The sequence below is a fragment of the Trachypithecus francoisi genome, unplaced genomic scaffold, assembly GCF_009764315.1.
Source record: "Trachypithecus francoisi isolate TF-2019V2 unplaced genomic scaffold, Tfra_2.0 Lachesis_group20, whole genome shotgun sequence".
Classification (NCBI taxonomy): domain Eukaryota; kingdom Metazoa; phylum Chordata; class Mammalia; order Primates; family Cercopithecidae; genus Trachypithecus; species Trachypithecus francoisi.
Genome location: NW_022681466.1, coordinates 55,335,439 through 55,356,037, shown reverse-complemented (window position 1 = coordinate 55,356,037; position 20,599 = coordinate 55,335,439). Strand labels below are relative to the sequence as shown.

Sequence of the window (20,599 nt, the reverse complement as noted above, 5' to 3'; positions counted from 1 at the left end):
CTTGACTCAAGGTCCTTTGCCTATTTTTAAAATTGAGTGTCTTTTTATGATTGACTTGTAAGAGTTCTTCATATATTCAAGACCCAAGTCCTTTGTCAGATATATCATTTGCAAATATTTTCTCCTGTTGTCTTTTCACTGTTTTGAAGCAGAAAAGTTTTTAATCTTGATGAAGTCCAATTTATCCTGTTGTTGTTGTTCATACTTTTAGTGTCCCATCTAAGAAGGCTTTGCCAAAACAAATGTTATGCAGATTTATCCCTACATTTTCTTCTAAGAGTATTATAGTTTTAACTGTTAAATTTATGTCTCTTATCTATTTTAATTTTTTTTTTTTTTGAGATGGAGGCTTGCTCTGACACCCAGGCTGGAGTGCGGTGGCATGATCTCGGCTCACTGCAACCTCTGCCTCCCAAGTTCAAGTGATTCTCTTGCCTCAGCCCCCCCGAGTAGCTGGGATTACAAGCACATGCCTCCATGCCCGGCTAATTTTTTTTATTTTTAGTAAAGACAGGGTTTCCTCATGTTGGCCAGACTGGTCTCAAACTCCTAACCTTGGGTGATCTGCCCACCTTGGCCTCCCAAAGTGCTGGGATTACAGGCATGAGCCATCATGCCTGGCCTGGGTTAATTTTTATATATAGTATGAGGTAGCAATCCAATTTCATTCTTTTGCATTTAGAAAGCAAAAAATTATCTAAAACAAAAATTATGGCATTGTATTATATGTTTATAATATATGTAGATACAATACATATGACAAGAATAGCATAAAGAATATGGAAAGGGGTAAATACTTTCTATATTGTACTTGACATGATAGAATATTAACAAATGAACTTGTAAAAAAGATGGGATGTTCTTCTAGTAGAGAGTAAGGTAACAGTAGGAAAGCTTGCAAAAGTGTTTGTTTACATAATAAAACACTGTGTAGAACAGAACCAAATGAACCGTAAGTAACTAAAGTAACCATGATAGAATATTAACAAATGAACTTGTAAAAAAGATGGGATGTTCTTCTAGTAGAGAGTAAGGTAACAGTAGGAAAGCTTGCAAAAGTGTTTGTTTACATAATAAAACACTGTGTAGAACAGAACCAAATGAACCGTAAGTAACTAAAGAAGAACACAATACTACACATCACCTATTCTCACCTCCGCAGAGAAAAAGAGCAAAAACAAAATAAGTTGTAGTCCTAAAGACAAACTAGATACTGTTGAGAAAAAAACGGCAACAGAAAGAGTCAGAGAGAGTGGGGAAAAGAAAATACATACAATAAATAATTTTGTTTCAAACTAGGAAATTGTCTGTGAAGATTCATTTGGGATCTATTTTAATAAATTCGTAAGAATGACCTGAAATCACTGTATCAATTAATTATATATAAATGGTCTTATGAGACTAATGTGAACAACACCAAACAATTTACTGTAATCACTGAAAATATAAAACTTGCAAACCTGCTAAGAGAAAACAGATTAGTAAAATCTTACACTAGGAAACAACAGGTAAATATTACATCCTATTTCAATAAAGGAACAAAAACCCACTTTGTTAGAAAGTAAATAAATGATTTCACTGGGACCATACATTGTCTACTATATTTGTTAGCAAGCTACCTAGTTCCCAAGCCAGTGTTCTCTTTGGCTTTTATATTTCTTATTGTGTGACCCATCTACTGATATCACATTGGTTCTATTTAAGGTATTGGAAACTAAAAGATTATGTTTATCTTCCTGGTAATCTAGAGACAGTGATCCTTTTGGACATCTGACTCTCTGGTTTAGTTTCAAATACTCAACTATGATACCAGTCCTTAACTAGCTTGCCTGATGAAACAGCCATGCTGACTGACTCAATTTGAGTATTTTTTAATTTGAAGTGATCCCTAACTGCCAATTAATTAAAATTTAGAAGTGTGTTAAAGAGCTATTTTAAGCCACCTAAAAAAATTTGACCAGAGGGTCCTTCCTTTAGATAGTCTATAAACAAACACTGCACATTTCATCCTGTCATGGAGTGGAGATGAGAGGAAATGTAACAACAGAAAAGTGTGTGCATGGGTTTCTCTGATACCACAAAATACGAAGATTAGTGACCCAGAAATAGAATTACAGCAAAAAGATTCAATTCTGGACTACATTCAAACGTTCCTCATCTACATGCTCATGTTTCCCACACATCGAGAAGCATAACAGAAAACACCTGCTTTGAGTTAGTTAACCTTGACTCCTCTGTGCTTTCATTCAGTTGTTTCTGGGATGGTCCTAACCTGAACTGGAGAGTTTTCTGGCCTCCTAAATCAGCATTAAAAAAAAAAAAATTCCCTCTCTACATTTAATTACACAAATCTGTCAAACATATGACAAAGCTGGCACAGCACAGTGAACCCTTGTTATGGCTTCTTCTAGATCAGAAGTGAGCAAAGTTTTTCTCCAAAGGGCAAGTAGTAGAAATCTCAGGTTTTGTGGGCCACATACAATCTATGTTGCACATTCTTCTTTTTTTTTAATGTTAAAACTGTTCTTAGTTTAGGAGCTGAACAAAAACACATCACAGGTTGGATTTGGTATCAGGGCTGTAGTTTGTTCACCCTGTCTATAGAAAAATTCTTGGTTAACATTTTGCCACATTTCCTCTGAAATTTTCTATCTAAACATATATATTGTTACCATTATTATTATTTTACAATTAAAGAGCCATTAGAGAGTAGATATTCTGATCCTTACTCCTAAAACACTTCATGTATCTCCTAAGAACAAGAACATTCTCATGAATAACCAAAGTACAATTACCATATTTAGAAAAGTCAGCACTGATATAATACCATTATCCAGATGCATACATAGTACGCACTCAAATTTCACCAACGTCTGAGTAATGCTCTTTACAGGAATTTTTTTTCTAATCCAGGATGACACATTATGCCTAATTTCCAAGTCTCTCCTAAACCAGGTCCAGATATCTGACTTAGAACAATTTGTTTTTGTTGTCCTGTTAGAATCTTATTTCTGAGACTATGAGACCTTCAACTACAGCTCTCTGAAATAATCCAGCTTGGGTAGAAGAATCTTAGCAATTATCACATAAGGAAGTGCAAATAACAGAGAATCACTTCCTCTCACTCTCTTTAATAATTCTACTCTAGGAGTGAGACACTACCACATGCACCCCTTATCTTATCAGAATATAAATGCTCTTCATTCTACCGATTTAAACTTTAACTCGCAACTGTTTACTCACCTCTCCACTCTCACTGCTATTAACTAAGCTCTCCGCATTTCTTTCCTAAATTATTACATAAGCATCCTAATCAGTCTCTCTGCTTCGATCTGATACATGCCAACCTTTCCTCTACATTAATACAAGAGTAAATTTTATTTCACAAATGGAAATAAAATATTTCTGTTGTACTTCAGTGGCTCCCTGAAGACTTCAGAATAAAGCCCATATTTCTTAGAGTAATGTAGTAGGTATTTCAAGAGCCCTTGATTATCTTTCTTTTTTCCCATTGCATCTTTAATTTCCACTATATTCTTGATCCTAGACATACCAACTTCAGTCATACTTGTCAAAAAAAGACTACTGACAGGCCGGGCACAGTGGCTCACGCCTGTAATCCCAGCACTTTGGGAGGCTGAGGCGGGTGGATAGTGAGGTCAGGAGTTCAAGACCAGCCTGGCCAACATGGTGAAACCCCGTCTCTACTAAAAATACAAAAATTACCTAGGTGTGTTAGCACATGCCTGTAATCCTAGCTACTCAGGAGCCTGAGCCAGAAGAATTGCTTGAACCTGGGAGGCGGAGGTTACAGTGAACTGAGATTGCACCACTGCACTCTAGCCTGGGTGACAGAGAAAGACTCCATCTCAGAAAAAAAAAAAAAAAAAAAAAAGACTACTGACAAACTTCTAGAATTGGGATAATGCAATTTTATAGTTTTATTCTGAAAAAGTTAAATCATTGATATTTTGCCAAGATGGGACTTAGTCTCTTTAATGAAAGGAAAAGGGCAAGAAACATTACTTTCCCCACTTTGTAGATCATATAGGCAGGCCTAAAGAGGTCTGAGAAAAACCCGCCGAAATTCAAAACTTTTCAATATAACAACGAAAGACCAACTGCTCCAAAACACCATATCTTTACAGAAGGATATATGAAAAGCCCAAGTAAGTACAAATAATATGACTAGTGAGGATGTGGAGAAAAGGGAACCCTCATACACTGTCGGGAAGGTAAATTAGCACAACCACTATGAAAAAGAGTTTGGATGGAGGTTCTTCAAAACACTAGAAATAGAGCTACCATATCATCCAGCAATCCAACTATTAGGTATGTGCCCAACATAAAGGAAATCAGTATTATCAAAGAGGTATCTGCACTCTCATGTTTATTGCAGCGCTATTCATGACAGGCAAGGCTGGAAACAATTTAAGTGTCCATCAACAGACAAATGGTTAAAGAAAATACGGTACATACATACAAAGTACTATTCAGCCATAAAAAAAGAATGAGGCCAGGTGTGGTGGCTCATGCCTGTAACTGCGAGGCAGGTGGATCACTTGAGGTCAGGAGTTCGAGACCAGCCTGGCCAACATGGTGAAATCCCATCTCTACTCAAAATAAAAAAAAGGGCCGGGCATAGGGCAGGCACCTGTAATCTCAGCTACTCGGCTGAGGTAGGAGAATCACTTGAAACCAGCAGGCAGTGTTTGCAGTGAGCCGACAAAGCAGGCAATATATATAAAACAATTATATAAAATTACCAAAGAGCAACAAATGCAGGCATAACTTTAGAGACTACAATCCTTGAAAAACCAACAGTATGCAAAATGAACTCCAAATTTACCCCAGCTTCATCTCTGAACTTGTGAAAGGAAACAGTCCAAGAAGAAAGCCAGGCTGAGGAGACAGAAGCCAGAGTTAGAAGCTAACAAAAGCACAATCTCAGAAGAGGAAGCTGAAAAGCAGAAGCTCAAGAATCTACAAATTCTCCTTAAATAACTGGCCAACATAGTGAAACCCCGTCTTTACTAAAAATACAAAAATTAGGCTGGGCACAGTGGCTCACACCTGTAATCTCAGCACTTTGGGAGGCCAAGGCGGGTGGATCTCTTGAGGTCAGGAGTTCAAGACCAGCCTGGTCAACATGGTGAAACCCCGTCTCTACTAAAAATACAAAAAAAGTAAAAAATAAAAATAAAATAAAATTACCTGGGCGTGGTAGCAAATGCCTAAAATCCTAGCTACTTGGTAGGCTGAGGCAGGAGAATTGCTTGAACCCAGGAGGCGGAGGCTGCAGTAGGGCGAGATCGCAATACTGCATTCCAGCCTGGGCAACAGAGTGAGACTCTTGTCTCACAAAAAAGTAAAATAAATAAGCAAAAAATAAAAATACAAAAAACTAATCAGCTGTGGTGGCGCATGTCTGTAATCCCAGCTACTGGGGAGGCTGAGAAAGGAGTAATGCTTGAACCCAGAGGCAGAGGTTGCAGTGTGACAAGATCGTGCCATTGCACTCCAGCCTGGGTAAGAGAGCGAGACTTCGTCTCAAAACAAAAACAATACAAAACAAAACAAAACCATATTGAAATACTACTACACACCCATCAGAATGCAAATTAAAATGACTGTCAATACCAAATGCTGGAGACGATAAAGAGCAAACCGGATTCTCATACACTGCTGATGGGAGTGTAAAATTTCTACCTCTTGATGAAAACATCTGGGAATTGATTATAAAACTAACATAAACTTGCCCAATGACTCAACAACCCCAACCTTGATATTTATTGAAATGAAAACATCCATAAAAAATAACTGTACATGAATTGTTCACAGCAACTTTATTCATAATAGCCAAAAACTGTAAACAGTAGAGCTTTCTGCCAACAGAAGAATGGAGAAACAAACTGTGGAGTAATCATACAACAGTGTTATGGTTAATTTTTTTTTTTTTTTTTTTTTTTTTTGATACGGAGTCTCACTCTGTCGCCCAGGCTGGAATACAGTGGCGCAGTTTTGGCTCACTGCAAGCTCCACCTCCCAGGTTCACGCCGTTCTCTTGCCTCAGCCTCCTGAGTAGCTGGGACAACAGGCACCCGCCACCACATCTGGCTAATTTTTATTTTATTTTTTGTATTTTTAGTAGAGACGGAGTTTCACTGTGTTAGCCAGGATGGTCTTGATCTCCTGATCTCGTGATCCGCCTGCCTCAATCTCCTGAAGTGCTGGGATTACAGGTGTGAGCCACCGTGCCCGGCTCTTTGTTATGGTTAATTTTATCTGCCAACTGGGCTGGTCCATATTATCCAGATCTTTAGTCAAATACTATTTATATGTTCCTGTGAAGGCATTGTTTGGATAGCATTTAAATCAGTAAACTCAGGCCAGGTGCACACGCCTGTAATCCCAGGAATTTGGGAGGCCGAGGCAGGCAGATCACTTGAGGTCAAGAGTTCCAGACCAGCCTGGTCAACATGGTGAAACCCTGTCTCTACTAAAAATACAAAAATTAGCCAGGCATGGTGGCGTGCACCTGTAATCCTAGCTACTCGGGAGGCTGAGGCAGGAGAATCACTTGAACCCAGGATGTGGAGGTTGCAGTGAGCCAAGATTGCGCCATTGCACTCTAGCCTGGGTTACAGAGCCACACTTTGTTTCAAAAAAAAAAAAAAATTAGCTGGTCATGGTGGTACACGCCTATAATCCCAGCTACCAGCTACTTGGGAAGCTGAGGTATGAGAATCGCTTGAACCCAGGAGGTGGAGGCTGCAGTAAGCCAAGATTGCACCACTGTACTCCAGCCTGGGCAACAGAGTGAGACTCTGTCTAACAATAAATAAATAAATAACAAATCGGTAAGTTCTAAGTAAAGCAGACTGCCCTCCATAATGTGGATGGACCTCATCCAATCAATTGAAAGCCTTAAGAAACCAACTGACCTCCCCCTGAGGGAGAGGAAATTCTGGCAGCAGATGGTTTTTGGACTCAAATAGTACTACTCCTCCCTGGGTCTCCACATTTCAAGTGAGCTAATTCCTGTAAGTAAATAAAGAAATTGTTCTCTGTGCGTGTGTGCGTGTGTGTATGTGTGTACCTGCATAAGAAACTACCCAATGGACAAACACAATAGAATATTTTCCCAAAAAAAGGCTCTTTAAATTAATATATTGTACTATTACTGTTTCTGGTTTCACTTTTCTGTTTCACTCTTCTCTTTGCCTATTTGGGCATTAACACCATATGGCTTTACTTACTGTGTTGTAACTCTTAATAACTGACAGTTCAAAGCTCCCTTTAGTCCTCTCCTGTGTAATATCCTTTTTCATTATTTTCTAGGTTATTCACACTGCCTTACTCTCCTTTTCTTCCTTTTCCCTCCAAAGTGGCAAAAATGTCCATAAGGGGGAAATATAGTGATGTTCATCACAGCATTATTTTTAATAGCAAAAAAAGGGGGAGGAATGACCTGGTCCAGCACGGTGGCTCATGCCTGCAATCCCAGCACTTTGGGAGACCGAGGCGGGCAGATCACAAAGTCAGGAGATCGAGATCATCCTCGTTAACACAGTGAAACCCTGTATCTACTAAAAAAAATACAAAAAATTAGCCAGGCGTGGTGCAGGCACCTGTAGTCCCAGCTACTTGGGAGGCTGAGGCAGGAGAATGGCGTGAACCCTGAAGGTGGAGCTTGCAGTGAGCCGAGATCACGCCACTGCACTCTAGCCTGGGTGACTGAGTGAGACTCTATCTTAAAAAAAAAAAAGGGCAGTGGGAGGAATGACCTAAATATCTAATCATATCGAATGACCAAAAGCAAATTATGGTATATATCAAATACATATATGATTAAATAGAAAAAAATGGGCAATACAGCAAAATACATAACAATATTGTTTGCTTCTGTTTTAGAAAATACATAGTGAATGACAGAATACACATTAAACATTATGTGTTATAGATATATATAGGGTGACCAAACATCTCAGGTTGCCCTGGACTAAGGTGTTTCTAGGACATAAGACTTTCACTGATAAAACTGGGAGCGTCCTGGTCAAACTGGGATGACAGGAGATATATACATATTATGTTAAAAGCTGAAAAGATTTAAAGTGAGGCCAGGCGTGGTGGCTCATGCCTGTAATCCCAGCACTTTGGGAGGCCAAGGCGGCTGGATCACCTGAGGTCAGAAGTTCAAGACCAGTCTGGGCAACATGATGAAACCCCGTCTCCACTAAAAATACAAAAAATCAGCCAGGCATGGTGGCACACACATGTAATCCCAGCTACTTGGGGGGCTGAGGCACGAGGATCACTTGAACCTGGGAGGCAGAAGTTGCAGTGAGCTGAGATCACGCCACTGCACTCCAGCCTAGGCGCCAGAGACAGACTCCACCTCAAAAAGGAAAAAAAAAAAGTAAAAAAAGAAGAAATAAAATAAAATATTATCAGTGGTTACCTGAAGGGAAAATAATTACAATTAATGGTTTCTTTCCTTTAATGCTTTTTTTTTTTTTTTTTTTTTTCTGAGGTGGAGTCTTGATCTGTCGCCCAGACTGGAGTGCAGTGGCGTGATCTCAGCTCACTGCAAGCTCAGCCTCCAAGGTTCACGCACTTCTCTTGCCTCAGCCTCCGGAGTAGCTGGTACTACAGGCGCCCACCACCGCGCCCGGCTAATTTTTTGTATTTTTAGTAGAGACAGGGTTTCACCGTGTTAGCCAGGATGGTCTCAATCTCCTGACCTCGTAATTCGCCTGCCTCGGCTTCCCAAAGTGCTGGGATTACAGGCGTGAGCCACTGCGCCCGGCCCAATGCTTTTGTTTTTAAAGTTGATATGTTACCTTTACATGAACATGGTAAATTTTTACTAAGAGTCTTTTACTGAAAATCTCCAAATAGAATTAAAGAGAAGATGCAAGTAAGTAAATCAGAAAAGAATGTGGGGTCAGGTGCAGTGGCTCACACCTGTAATCCCAGCACTTTGGGAGGCTGAGGTGGGCAGATCACTTGAGGTCAGGAGTTCAAGACCAACCTGGTCGACATGGTGAAACCCCACCTCAACCAAAAAATACAAAAATTAGCCAGGTGTGGTGGCATGCACTTGTATATTCCCAGCTACTTGGGAGGCTGAGGTGGGAGAGTTGCTTGAACCCGGGAGGCAGAGGTTGCAGTGAGCCAAGATCATGCCACTGCACTGCAGCCCAGGCGACAGAGTGAGACTCTGTCTCAAAAATAAATAAATAAAATAAAACAAAAAGAAAAAAAAGAGAGAAGAAAAGAATGGGGGAACGTTATAGAAATAGAACTATATGAGAACATTACAGGTTGAGTATACCTTACGCAAAATGCTTGGGACCGGAAGTGTTTCAGATTTCACATTTTTTCTTTTTTTTTTTTTTTTTTTTTTTTGAGGCGGAGTCTCGCTCTGTCACCCGGACTGGAGTGCAGTGGCCAGATCTCAGCTCACTGCAAGCTCCGCCTCCCGGGTTTACGCCATTCTCCTGCCTCAGCCTCCCGAGTAGCTGGGACTACAGGCGCCCGCCACCTCGCCCAGCTAGTTTTTGTATTTTTAGTAGAGACGGGGTTTCACTGTGTTAGCCAGGATGGTCTCGATCTCCTGACCTCATGATCCGCCCGTCTCGGCCTCCCAAAGTGCTGGGATTACAGGCTTGAGCCACCGCGCCCGGCCAACACATTTTTTCATATTTTGGAATATTTGCATTATACTTACTGGCTGGGTATCTCCAGTATGAAAATCCAAAATCTGAAATGCTCGAATGAGCATTGAATTTTCAGATTTGGGATGCTCAGCCTGTAACAGACAAATTCCTAGAAACTTACAAACTAAACTAACCCAAGAAAATAGAAAATCTCAACAGACCTATCACAAGAGATTGAATCTGTAATCAAAAACGTCCCAAGAAAGAAAAGTTCAGAACCAAATGACTTCCCTAGTAAATTCTACCAAATATTCCTTTTTTTTTTTTTTTGAGACAGAGTCTCGCTCTATCCCCCAGGCTGGAGTGCAGTGGCATGATCTTGGCTCACTGCAACCTCCATCCACCTCACGGACGGGTTCAAGCGATTCACATACCTCAGTCCCCCAAGCAGCTGGGACTACAGGCATGCGCCACCACACTCAGCTTATTTTTGTATTTTTAGTAGATATGGGGTTTCGACATGTTGGCCAGGCTGTTCTTGAACTCCTGACCTCAGGTGATCTGCCTGCCTAGGCCTCCCAAAGTGCTGGGATTACAGGCATGAGCCGCCACACCCAGCCCTACCAAACATTTAAAGAAGACTAATACCAATCTTTAAAAAACTCTAGGCCGGGCGTGGTGGCTCAAGCCTGTAATCCCAGCACTTTGGGAGGCCGAGACGGGCAGATCACGAGGTCAGGAGATCGAGACCCTCCTGGCTAACACGGTGAAACCTCGTCTCTACTAAAAAATACAAAAAACTAGCTGGGCGAGGTGGCGGGCGCCGTAGGCTACTCGGGAGGCTGAGGCAGGAGAATGGCTTAAACCCGGAGGCGGAGCTTGCAGTGAGCTGAGATCCGGCCACTGCACTCCAGCCTGGGCGATAGAGCGAGACTCCGTCTCAAAAAAAAAAAAAAAAAAAAAAAACTCTAACAAAAAATAGAAAAGAGGGGAACACTTCCTAACTCACCCTATGAAGCCATATTACCCTGATGCCAACACTAGATAAAGACATCACAAGAAAACTACAGACCAGCATCTCTTACAAATGTGGAATGAAAAATTCCCAACACCATACTAGCAAACGGAAACCTAGAACATATTAAAAGAATTACAAACCGTGATGAAGTTTGATTTATCCCAGACATGTAAGCATGATTTAACCTAACAAAATTAATCAATTTGATATATCACATTAATAACATGAAGGAAAAAAAAAACACACAAAACCCAGCTTGATGCAGAAAAGGCATTTGACAGAATCCAACACTTTCATGATAAAAACACTCAAAAAAATAGGAATAACAGGAACTTCTTCAACATGATAAAGGGCTATTTATTAAAAACCCAGTACTAACACCATACTCAATAGTAAAAGGCTAAAAAGACTTTCTCACTAACATCAGGAACAAGACAACATGCTCACTTTCACCATGGCTGTTCAACACTGTACTGAAAGTTCTAGCCTGGGGTATTAAGACAGGAAAAATGAAAGGCATTCAAGTTGCAAAGAAAGAAGTAAAACCATCTCCATTTGGAAATGATATAATACTGTATGTAGAAATTTCAAAGAGTTCAACAGAAAGATACTAGAACATACAAACTCAGCAGACTGTAGGGCACAAGATGAAGATACAAAAAACAGCTACGTTTCTATACATCAGCAATGAACAATTTCAAATGGAATTAAGAAAGTAATTCCACTTACACTAGCATCTAAAAGAATAAAATACCCAGGAATAACCAAATGCAGTGGCTCACACCTGTAATCCCAGCATTTTGGGAGGCTGAGGCAGGCAGATCAGTTGAGGTCAGGAATTTGAGACCAGCCGGGCCAACATGGTGAAGACCCGTCTCTACTAAAAATACAAAAATTAGCCGAGTGTGGTGGTGTGTGCCTGTAATCCCAGCTACTTAGGAGGCTGAGGCAGGAGAATCACCTGGGAGGCAAAGGTTGCAGTGAAGATCATACCACTGTACTCCAGCCTGGGTAACAAAGCAAGACTCTGTCTCAAAAAAAAAAAAAAAAAAAACAACACCATCCTGGCTAACACAGTGAAACCCCATCTCTGCTAAAAATACAAAAAATTAGCTGGGCATGCTGGCATGGGCCTGTAGTCCCAGCTACTTGAGAGGCTGAGGCAGGAGAATCATTTGAACCCAGGAGGCAGAGGTTGCAGTGAGTTGAGATCATGCCACTGCACTCTAACCTGGGTGACAGAGTGAGACTCCGTCTCAAAAAAAAAAAAAAACCTAAGAATAAATTGCATGGAGGTGAAACATTTGCAACTAAATGCAAAATAATGCTCAAAGAAATTAAAGATATAAATAAATGTTTAGAAAGACGTTCTATGTTCATGGATTAGAAGACTTAATATTATTATGATAGTAATCTATAGATCTACAAAAAGTGATCTATAGAGTCAACTCAATCCTTATCAAAATTCTAAGTCTTTTTTTGCAAAAATAAAAAAGCCATGTCAACAGGAAAGTGGTAGTAAGAAAAAAAGAAAAAGCCAATCCTCAAATTCATATGAAATTTCAAGGAGCTCTAAAACAAACCTTAAGAAGAATAACAAAGTTGGAGGAATAAAAACTCTTGATCTCAAGCTTACCACAAAGCTGCAGTCATCAAAATGGTGTCGTAGTGACATAAAGATAGACATATAGATAAATGGAACAGAATTAAGAGATCAGAAATTAATGTACGAAATATGATAAATCGATTTGACAAGGATGCCAAGATAATTCAATGGGGGAAATAACAGTCTCTTTAACAGATGTACTGGGAAAACTGGATTTACACACACTAAAGAATGAAGTTGGGGCCAGGTGTGGTGGCTCACACCTATAATCCCAGCACTTTTGAGAGGCCAAGGTGGGTGGACTGCTTGTGCCCAGGAGTTCAACACCAGCCTGGGCAACAGAGCAAAACCCCATTTCCAAAAAAAAAAAAAAAAGCAAAAAACTTAGCCGGACCTGGTGGTGCACACTTGTGGTCCCAGCTATTCTGGAGGCTGAGGTGGAAGGAACACCTGAGTCCAGGGAGGCTGAGGACGTAGTGGGCCATAATGACTCTGCTGCACTCCAGCCTGGGCAACAGAGTGATAGACCCTGTCTCAAAAACAAACAAACAAACAAAAACAAAAAAAACAAAGTGAATGAAGTTAGACCTCTACCTCACATCATATATAAAAACTAACTCAAAATATAGCTGGGTGTGGTGACGTGCACCTGTAATCCCAGCTACTCAAGAGGCTGAGGCAAGATAATTGCTTGAACCCGGGAGGTGGAGGTTGCAGTGAGCCGAGAACGTACCACTGCACTCCAGCCTGGGCAACAGAGCGACACTACGTCTCAAAAAAACAAAAACAAAAATCTACCTCAAAATAGGTCAGGTGTGGTGGCTCACACCTGTAATCCCAGCACTCTGGGAGGCAAAGGCAAGAGGATCACTTGAGGACAGGAGTTTGAGACCAGCCTGGCCAACATGGCAAAACCCCGTCTCTACTAAAATGCAAAAATTAGTCAGGGGTTAGTGGCACATACCTCTAGTCCCAGCTAATTGGGTGGCTAAGACATAAGAATTGCTTGAACTCAGGAGGTGGAGGTTGCAGTGAGCCAAGTCTGCGCCACTGTACTCCAGGCTGGGCGACAGAGTAAGACTCTGCCTTATTAACAACAACAACAACAAAAACTAACTCAAAATAGATAAATGACCTAAATATAAGAGCTAAAACCAGCCAAGCACGGTGGTTCACGCCTGTAATCCTAGCACTTTGGGAGGCTGAGGCGGGCAGATCACAAGGTCAGGAGATCAAGACCATCCTGGCTAACACAGTGAAACCCCGTCTCTACTAAAAATACAAAAAATTAGCCGGGCCTGGTGGCGGGAGCCTGTAGTCCTAGCTACTGGGGGAGGCTGAGGCAGGAGAATGGTGTGAACCCAGGAGGTGGAGCTTGCAGTGAGCTGAGATCGCACCATTGCACTCTAGCCTGGGCAACAGAGCGAGACTCCGCCTCAAAAAAAAAAAAAAAAGAGCTAAAACCATAAAACTCTTCATAGAAAACATAAGAATAAATCTTCATGACCTTGAATTGGCAATGTATTTTTAAACATGACACTAAAAGCATAAGGAACAACAACAAAAAAATTGGACTTCATCAAAATTTAAAACTCTTGTATATCAAAAGACAATATCAAGAAAGTAAAAAAAATAAACTACAGAATGGGATAAAATACTTGCAAACCATATATCTGATAAAGATTTTATATCCTGAATACACTAAAAACCCCTGGCTGGGCATAGTGGTTCATGCCTATAATCCTAATACTTTAGGATGCCAAGGTGGGTGGATCACCTGAGGTCAGGAGTCCGAGACCAGCCTGGCCAACATGGTGAAATCCTGTCTCTATTAAAAGTACAAAAATTAGCCGGGCATGGTGGTGGGTGCCTGTAATTCCAGCTACTTGGGAGGTTGAGGCAGGAGAATCGCTTGAACCTGGGAGGCAGAGGTTGCAGTGAGCCGAGATTGCACCACCGCACTCCGGCCTGGGCAAGAAGAACAAAACTCCGTTTCAAAACAAACAAATAAAGAACCCCTACAGTTCAACAAGAAAGAGACAGCCCAAATATAAAAATGGGAAAAGGAATATACATTTCTCCAAAGATCTACAAATGGCACTGGAAAAGATGCTCAACATCATCAGTCATTAGGGAAATGTAAACCAAAACCACAATGAGATATCACTTAACATCTAGTAGGATGGTTGTAATAAAAATAATGGAAAACAAAAGGCACTGTTGAAGATGTAAAGAAATTGGAACACTCATACATTGCTGGTGGGAATGGAAATGGTGCAACTGCTGTGGTGCAGTTTGGCAGTTCCACAAACAAACACAGAATACTGTAGGAACCTGCAAATCCACTCCTAGGTACATACTCAAAATTGAGAACAGGGACTCAAAATACACATCAATGTTCACAGCAGCATCATTCACACTAGTCAGAAGTGAAAACAACCCACATGTTCATCAGCAGATGCATAAACAAATTATGGTTTATACATACAATGGAATATTATCAGCTATAAAGAAGAATGAAGTTCTCACACATAATGCAATATGGATGAAGCTCAAAAACAATCAGTTAAATAATATAAGCTAGAAATCAAAAGAATAAATATTGTTTGACTCCATTTCTATGAATATCTAGAAATATCTAAGCAAATTCATCGAGATGAAGGGAGATTACAGGTACCAGGGGCTAGGTGGAGGGTGAAATAGGCGTTACTGTATGGATACAGAGTTTCTATTTCGGGTGATGAAAATGTTTTAGAAGTAGATGGTAGTAATGTTTGTGCGAATGTTAAAAGATAATTAAAATAGCAAATTTGATAAATTTTTTTAACTCACATGCACACACACACACAAATGCATATAAAAGAAACAGACTTTGGTATATCTGTCAAATAATAATCCTAGACCTCCACAAGACTAAGACTGACTCTGAATGGGACTTTACGGAAGTAGAAATCAGTCAAAGTCTGGGTTTTGCAGTATTTAACTCTATAGCAATGCAAGCCATGAGACTCATAAAAAAGGTGTGCTAAGAATTCTAAAAAAGTAACACATAAGTTAAAGCAAAATAATTGTTTTCTTATTCTTTCTTTCTATTTATTTATGCATTTGTTTATTTATTTTTATTTATTTATTTTTGCAACAGGATCTGGCTCTGTCACCCAGGCTGGAATGCAGTGGTACAATCTCGGTTCACTGCAACCTCTGCCTCTTGGGCTCAGGTGATTTTCCCGCCTCAGCCTCCTGAGTACCTGGAACTACAGGTGTGCACCACCACATCTGGCTAAGTTTTGTATTTTTTGTAGAGGCAGGGTTTCACCATGTTGCCCAGGGTGGTCTCAAACTCCTGGGCTCAAGTGATCCACTCAACCTTGCCTTGCAAAGTGCTAGGATTACAGGCATGAGCCACCAACCCTGGCCCACAAAATAATATTCTTTCTCATTTTTTCAATAATCCAAGTAGTTCAACAAATAAAACTATTTTCATATTTGAATCTTACACATACACACACACACACACTCACTCAATCATGCTCTCGCTCTCTCTCTCCCCCGCCTATCCAAGTGACTATAAAATGACTATGGCCTATATCTCTTTTCATTACTGTATTTTGCTCTGTCAGGAGCGCACATTAAGTAAATGCTGGTCACTAAAATCAAGCCATTAACACTTACAAAATACACTGCTCCAAAGCTTCCATGGCCAATTTCTCTGAGATCTGTGAAGAGCTTCTCTGGATCTTCTTTGAAGAAGAGTTCTGCTATTTCAGGGTCCTTCAGGCTGCCTGCTCTGTTAGTTGATGGCATCCTGCTGAGCAGTCAGCTGTCTGATTCTAATTTTATACTGCTATCCCGATCCTTGGTTCATCTGTATGAATGAAGTCACGTTGACATAAACTACTGTAGAAAAACAGAAAAAAAAAAAATCAGAAAAGGCAAAAACTGCTAAGAATAGTTAGTATAAGGTCATATAATGATCTACAAATTTCTCTCATGTCTAAAATTTCACTGAAAAGGCAGTGTGGATACTACTGCAGTAGCTCCTAAACCTGTTTCATCATCATAAACACCTATGGTACTTCAAAAACAGATTCCTACTATTCAGCATTTAAAAAAAAATGAAATAATCTTTGTACCTTGGGAGGCTTTCTAAGTCAATACTTAAAAATTTATCCCCTTCTGATGCACTTATCTCATCAATAGAGAAGATAATATAAGAGACTATTTTAAAAATACACAATAACTCAAGATGTGCCCACAGTATTTTTGACAACAGGAAGCTTCCTTTTTTTTCAGATACCATATGTTAGTGTATTAATCAACTCTAACAGACATTCAAAGAAAAATACAGTGGGAGAAAGTAATGTATTTCACACAGACAACTGTTTCGCCATAAACTTGATTGACCTGATTCACATTAAAGTATGCCCTTTATCAACTGTTTCATTAAATAAGTAGAAATACAGATAACCAGAAAATTTCCTGGCAGTTGTCCTATCAATTCCTTTATATCAGATTACCCAGTTTTAACACTGGCTGTCATAGCCAGACTCTGTGGCTCATGCCTGTAATCCCAGCTCTTTGGGAGGTCAAAGCAGAAGGATCGCTTGAGATCAGGAGTTCATGACCAGCCTCGGTAATATGGTGAGACCCTGTCTCTAAAAAAAATAAATTTAAAAAATTAGTCAAGAGTGGTGTCATGCACTTATAGTCCCAGCTACTTCGGAGGCTAAGGCGGAAGGATCACTGGAGTTTAGGAGGTCAAGGTTGCAGTGAGCTATGATCACACCACTGCACTCCAGCCTGGGCAACAGGGTGAGATCCTGTCTCAAAACAAAACAAAACTGGATGTCATAACTAAGAGGCTTCAGAACCTGGACTCTGGAATGACACTGCTGGATAGGAATCCCAGCAACACTAGTTCTGAAATTAGGTAATATCATTTTCCTAATCTGTAAAATGAATATAGGCCAGGTGTGAAAGCTCACACCGGTAATCCAAGCATTTTGAGAGGTCAAAGTGCGAGGATCACTTGAGGCCAGGAGCTCGAGACCAGCCTGGACAACACAGCAAGATCTTCCCACACAAAAAATTACAAAATTAGCTGGGTGGTGTGGTGTGCTCCTATAGTCCTAAGCTACCTGGGAAACTGAGGTGGGAGGATCACTTGTGCCCAGGGGTTTGAGGTTACAGTGAGTGATCACCCCATGGCATTCCAGCCTGGGCAACAGAGAGAGAGAGAGAGACCCTGTTTGTTAGATGAAAGAAAGGAAAGGAAAGGAGAAAGGAAAAGGAAAGGGAAAGGGAAAGGAAAAGGGAAAGAGAAAGGAAGGAAGGAGGAAATAATCTACTTCATAGTGTAATCAGGAGGGTTAAATGAGTTAATAAATCAAAGCACAGAGTAATACTCTGGCATAATAATAAGCACTACAGTAAGTGTTAGCGATTTTCTTTTAACTTGCTCAAATTCAGCAATTTTTAAAAACTCCAAAATTGATTTCATCAGGCTTTTTTTTTTTTCCTTTTTTGAGATGGAGTCTCACTCTATCGCCCAAGCTGGAGTGCAATAGCACAATCTCAGTTCACTGCACCTCCATCTCCCAGGTTCAAGCAATTCTCCTGCCTCAGCCTCCCAAGTAGCTGGAACTACAGGCATGCACCACCACCCCCAGGTAATTTGTTGGCCAGGCTGGTCTCAAACTCCTGACCTCAAGTGATCCGCCTGCCTCGGCCTCCCAAAGTGCTGGGATTAGAGGTATGAGCCACCACACCCGGCCTGATTTCATCAGACTTTTGAGAGAAAAAAACAGCTCCATCCAATTCTTGTCAAGTAACTGAAGCAATTTTAATTCTTACTAGAAAACTTCTTTGTAACTATATAAAATACATTTATATATCTTTTGTATCTCCCTAAATTAACACTACACTGCAATAAAAAGATATACATTGTTAATTTGCATTCAATTTCTAATATATATCCAAGGCTGCCCCATACACTTTTACTAATTTCCCTGTTCTAGAAGTTCCCTGGAGCAGTCTCAATCACAGTTCTTCCAAGAATATGTGACCACAGCAAAGTCACTTAACTTCTCATTCCTAAACTGAGTAGGCTGAACTAAATTCCATATAAAGTATTAATTTTCTATTAATCAACCTATTAAAAAAACAAACTTCAGTGTTACTCAAGACCGTATTTAAGAATTCTGAATAAGTTTTACTACCCTTATTAGAAGAATTATTTTACATTAAAATTTTCTAACTGGGTCCATGATCTGCATCTTCTTTCTGATTTACCTAACAAATTCCCACTCAAAGTCTTTCGAGATTTAGATTGAATGTCATAATGTTTGCAAAATCTTAACTCTATTAGGAAGAGTTGGTCACTCTCCCTTTATGCCTCCAACACATCCTGCAGCATTTATCATACTATATTGCAATTATTTAACTCTCTCTTTCCTAAACAAGCAGGCACAGTGTGTCTCATTCATTTTTGTATCATCTCTTCAGCTTCTACCCCTTACCATCTACAGTTAATATTATATAAATATTGCTGAATAAAACAATATACTTAATTCTCTTCTATGTAATTCCTAAAAATGATTTCATTTCCATAAATACTTACAGAACAAACAGTATGCATAAGACTAAGATATACAAAAACATTAAAGTTATTAAGAACAGAGAAAATGCAGAATAACAACTTCCAGAAAATCAGAGAGACAAGAAATAATTAGAAAATTGATATACTTGTTCTACCAAAGACCAAAGGATAACACACTACTATCACCATCACAAGAGTAAAATACTAAAACAAAAAGACAAGGAAATTAATAACCTAAAAGACCCAGAAACAAACCCATGTATGTCTATCTTGGAATTTAACACACACAGTTAAAGGAGAAGAAATAAAGGTTGAGAAAACTTGACAATCCATTTGGGAAAAAAAAAAAAAAGGCTATATGCCTATCACATATCTTACCATAAACATAACTGCTAAATGGCTTAAAAAGGCATCTCAAATCAATGGGGAAAAGATTGATTTGATAAAAATGTGTTAGGAGAGCTTAATAGCCATGTGAGAGAAAAATCATACCTTTTCCTCAAACTGAACATCAGAATTACATAGGGATCAGATACACAAATATAAAAAAAGCAACTATACAAGTACTGGGAGGAAATATGAGTAAATTTCTTTGTAACAAGTATGAAGAAACTTATCTATGATCTACATGCAAAGCAGTAAGAAAAAAACATATTTGACAATATAAAAAAGAAAAATTGAGAGGAAGGAACACAGTAAAAGACACCAAAAATAATAAAAAACAGATAAACTTGGTATGAAAGCAGGAATTACATCTGCAAGAATTAAAAAAAAAAAAAAAAAAAGGCCGGGCATGGTGGCTCACGCCAGTAATCCCAGCACTTTGGGAAGCTGAGGCGGGTGGATCACCCGAAGTCAGGAGTTCAAAACCAGTCTGGCCAACATGGAGAAACCTCGTCTCTTTTAAAAACACAAAAATTAGCCAGGTGCAGCGGTAGACACCTGTAATCCCAGCTACTCGGGAAACTGAGGCAGGAGAATCACTTGAACCCAGGAGGCAGAGGTTGCAGTGAGACAAGATCGTGTCATTGCACTGTAGCCTGGGCGACACAGTGACACTCTGTCTCAAAAAAAAAAAAAAGGGCCGGGCGAGGTAGCCCACACCTGTAATCCTATCACTTTGGGAGGCCAAGCTGGGCAGATCACTTGAGGTCAGGAGTTTGGGATCAGCCTGCCAGCCTGGCCAACATGGCAAAACCCCATCTCTACTAAAACTACAAAAATTAGCCAGGTGTAGCAGTGCATGCCTGTAGTCCCAGCTACTCGGGAGGCTGAGGCAGGAGAATTGCTTGAATCTGGGAGGTGGAGGCTGCAGTGAGCAGACTGTGCCATTGCTCTCCAGCCTGGGTGACAGAGCGAGACCTTATCTCAAATAATAAGATACACTTTTAAAAAGTTTGAAACTTACATAAGAGTTAATATCTTTAACAATGTGGAGTTTTGAAAAACACAGACGAAATGGACAACATCCTAATATAGTTATTAAAAACGGGGAAAGCCAGACACGGTAGTGAGTGCCTACAGTCCCAGCTACCCAGGAGGTTCAGGCAGGAGAATCACTTTGTGCCCAGGAGTATTGAGGTTGTAGTGCATTCTGACCATACTTGTGAATAGCCACTGCACTCCAGCCTGGGCAACGAAGTGAGACCTCGTGCCTTAAAAAAAAAAAAAAGAGGCCAGGCACAGTGGCTCACTCCTGTAATCCCAGCACTTGG

The 20,599-nt window shown here is 40.1% G+C and overlaps 1 protein-coding gene across 3 annotated transcripts in view; it reads right to left on the bottom strand.

Annotated features, from left to right (window-relative positions):
* Positions 1 to 20,599, bottom strand: part of TAOK1 (TAO kinase 1) — a 178,849-nt gene that overhangs the window by 88,752 nt on the left and 69,498 nt on the right. For all 3 annotated transcript variants that reach the window (XM_033184399.1, XM_033184398.1, XM_033184397.1), the window contains exon 3: positions 15,959 to 16,183. In XM_033184399.1, coding sequence (XP_033040290.1) covers positions 15,959 to 16,090 — 132 coding nt within the window. In that variant the 5' untranslated portion in view covers positions 16,091 to 16,183. The remainder of the gene's footprint in view (positions 1 to 15,958; positions 16,184 to 20,599) is intronic.